Here is a 1,750-nt window from a genome sequence, read left to right as displayed (position 1 = left end):
TAAAAAAAAGTAGAGTAATACTTACGAAGACCATGTATTTGACGGTGTCCATGTCGATCCTGCCCTCTTTCTGCATGCTTAGAAGGACGTCCAGAAACTTGTTCCCGTTCCGTCCTTCCATTCTCCTTTCACGGATGATGGTGTCAAAGATGCGGTTCCCGGTGTCGCTGCACTCCTTGGCGCGGCGCCCAGCCCTGCTGAGACAGCCGGCCAGCAAGGAAGACGGCCACAGGTCCGTCAGGTTGAACCCGGCCACCAGCTTGACTGAGAGATCGAGCCAGCGAATGTAGGCGTCGCGCTCCTTGAGCCGGTCGCCAATGACGACGCGGACCGTGATGTCAGTGACGAGCGCTGAGAGGCGGGCGCGCAGCTCCATGGGGCGTGCGGCCGCCGCGGATCCTGCGACATCCCGTAGCATGGAGGCGACCTCCTCCTCTCGGATGGTGCGGAAGGACAGGACGCGCCTCGCCGATAAGAGCTCCGAGACGGCAATCTTCCTGAGCTCGCGCCAGTAGTCGCCGTACGGAGCGAACACAAGGTCCCGGCCGCCGCCGGTTAGCACGCGCAGGGTGGCGTTCAGTGGCCGCGTCGCGAATGCCAGGTCGTGGGTCTTCATCACCTCGCGGGCACCCTCCCTGGACGACACCACCAGCGTGGGCACCTCCCCGAGCCGAAGGAGCATCACCGGCCCGTAACGCCGGGCCAGGTCACGCATCGCGTGGTGGGGCAGCTGCCCAATGAGGTGGTGCAGGCTACCAATCACCGGCAGCTGCCACGGCCCCGGCGGCTCGTTCCCTGCCGAGCGCCTGCGCCTGTAAAGAAGCACAATGCACAAGGACACGAGAGCAACGCCGAGGTAGACGACCTCCATTTGCGTCATGTACAAATGAAGGAAGCCCCGTTTGTTTTATTGAGCGCGCCGAGTCAGTCAAGACCGACCTGATATCAGTTTGTTGCAGCTAACTACTCGTACTATATACAGTATATTTCACTGTATAAACTACTACTATGGAGTACTACCATCAACAGCCGTTTAATTGTTTATGGCGGCTGCTACGGACCAACAGCCGTTTCATGCTCTCCTAGCTTTTGATGTGTCAGCCGTCAGATATGTTAGCAGTAGACGCGTTCCTCTCGTAGAGAGCTGGCTTCGAACATACTCGCTCTGTCTCATAATATAAAAACGTTTTTAACACTAGTGTAGTGTTCAAAACGTTTTTATATTTTGGGACAGAGAAAGTAGATGACTGTTGTGCTCAACGCGTTGCTCTGAGAAAGGGAGCTGGCTTCCTTCTTGTTTTTTCTTCGACCGATCACTTTCTTCCATTCTCTTTTATGGGACACATTCTTTTTTTCCAAGAAAAGCAAATCGTTGTAGCAAGGTGCACAAAAAAAAATCAACTTACAAATGCGATCGCCAGGCTGGAAAACTCATGAAGCACCAAAAAGACCAACCAACCTTGCAGCGCCACATGGCCGGTTTTGCAGTAAGAAAAGACTTTGCATCAAGGAGAACAACTATAGTTGCAACAGTAACAAGGGGACCGGAATTGTACCATCGCATGGGCAGCTTTGAAGTAAGAAAAACAACGCTGGTGGTTTACTTTGCAGCAAAAGACAAGATGGCCTTGCAACTTCACGTGGTCGGCTTTGCAGCAAGGAAAGCAACTATAGTTGCAACAGTAAATAAGGTGACCGGCTTAGCAACAGAAAAAATATGCATGTGGTTGCTTGCAACACTGTCATGCTT

General features: G+C 53.1%; 1 protein-coding gene across 1 annotated transcript in view; it reads right to left on the bottom strand.

Annotated features, from left to right (window-relative positions):
* LOC119294140 (dolabradiene monooxygenase-like) overlaps nt 1–871 on the bottom strand; it is a 2,018-nt gene extending 1,147 nt beyond the window's left edge. The window contains exon 1 of the mRNA XM_037572391.1: nt 9–871. Within this exon, the coding sequence (XP_037428288.1) occupies nt 9–871 (863 nt within the window). The remainder of the gene's footprint in view (nt 1–8) is intronic.
* Between the last annotated feature and the right edge of the window lie 879 nt (nt 872–1,750).

Source organism: Triticum dicoccoides, chromosome 4B (genome assembly GCF_002162155.2).
Source record: "Triticum dicoccoides isolate Atlit2015 ecotype Zavitan chromosome 4B, WEW_v2.0, whole genome shotgun sequence".
Lineage (NCBI taxonomy): Eukaryota > Viridiplantae > Streptophyta > Magnoliopsida > Poales > Poaceae > Triticum > Triticum dicoccoides.
This window is presented reverse-complemented; position numbering and strand designations above follow the sequence as displayed.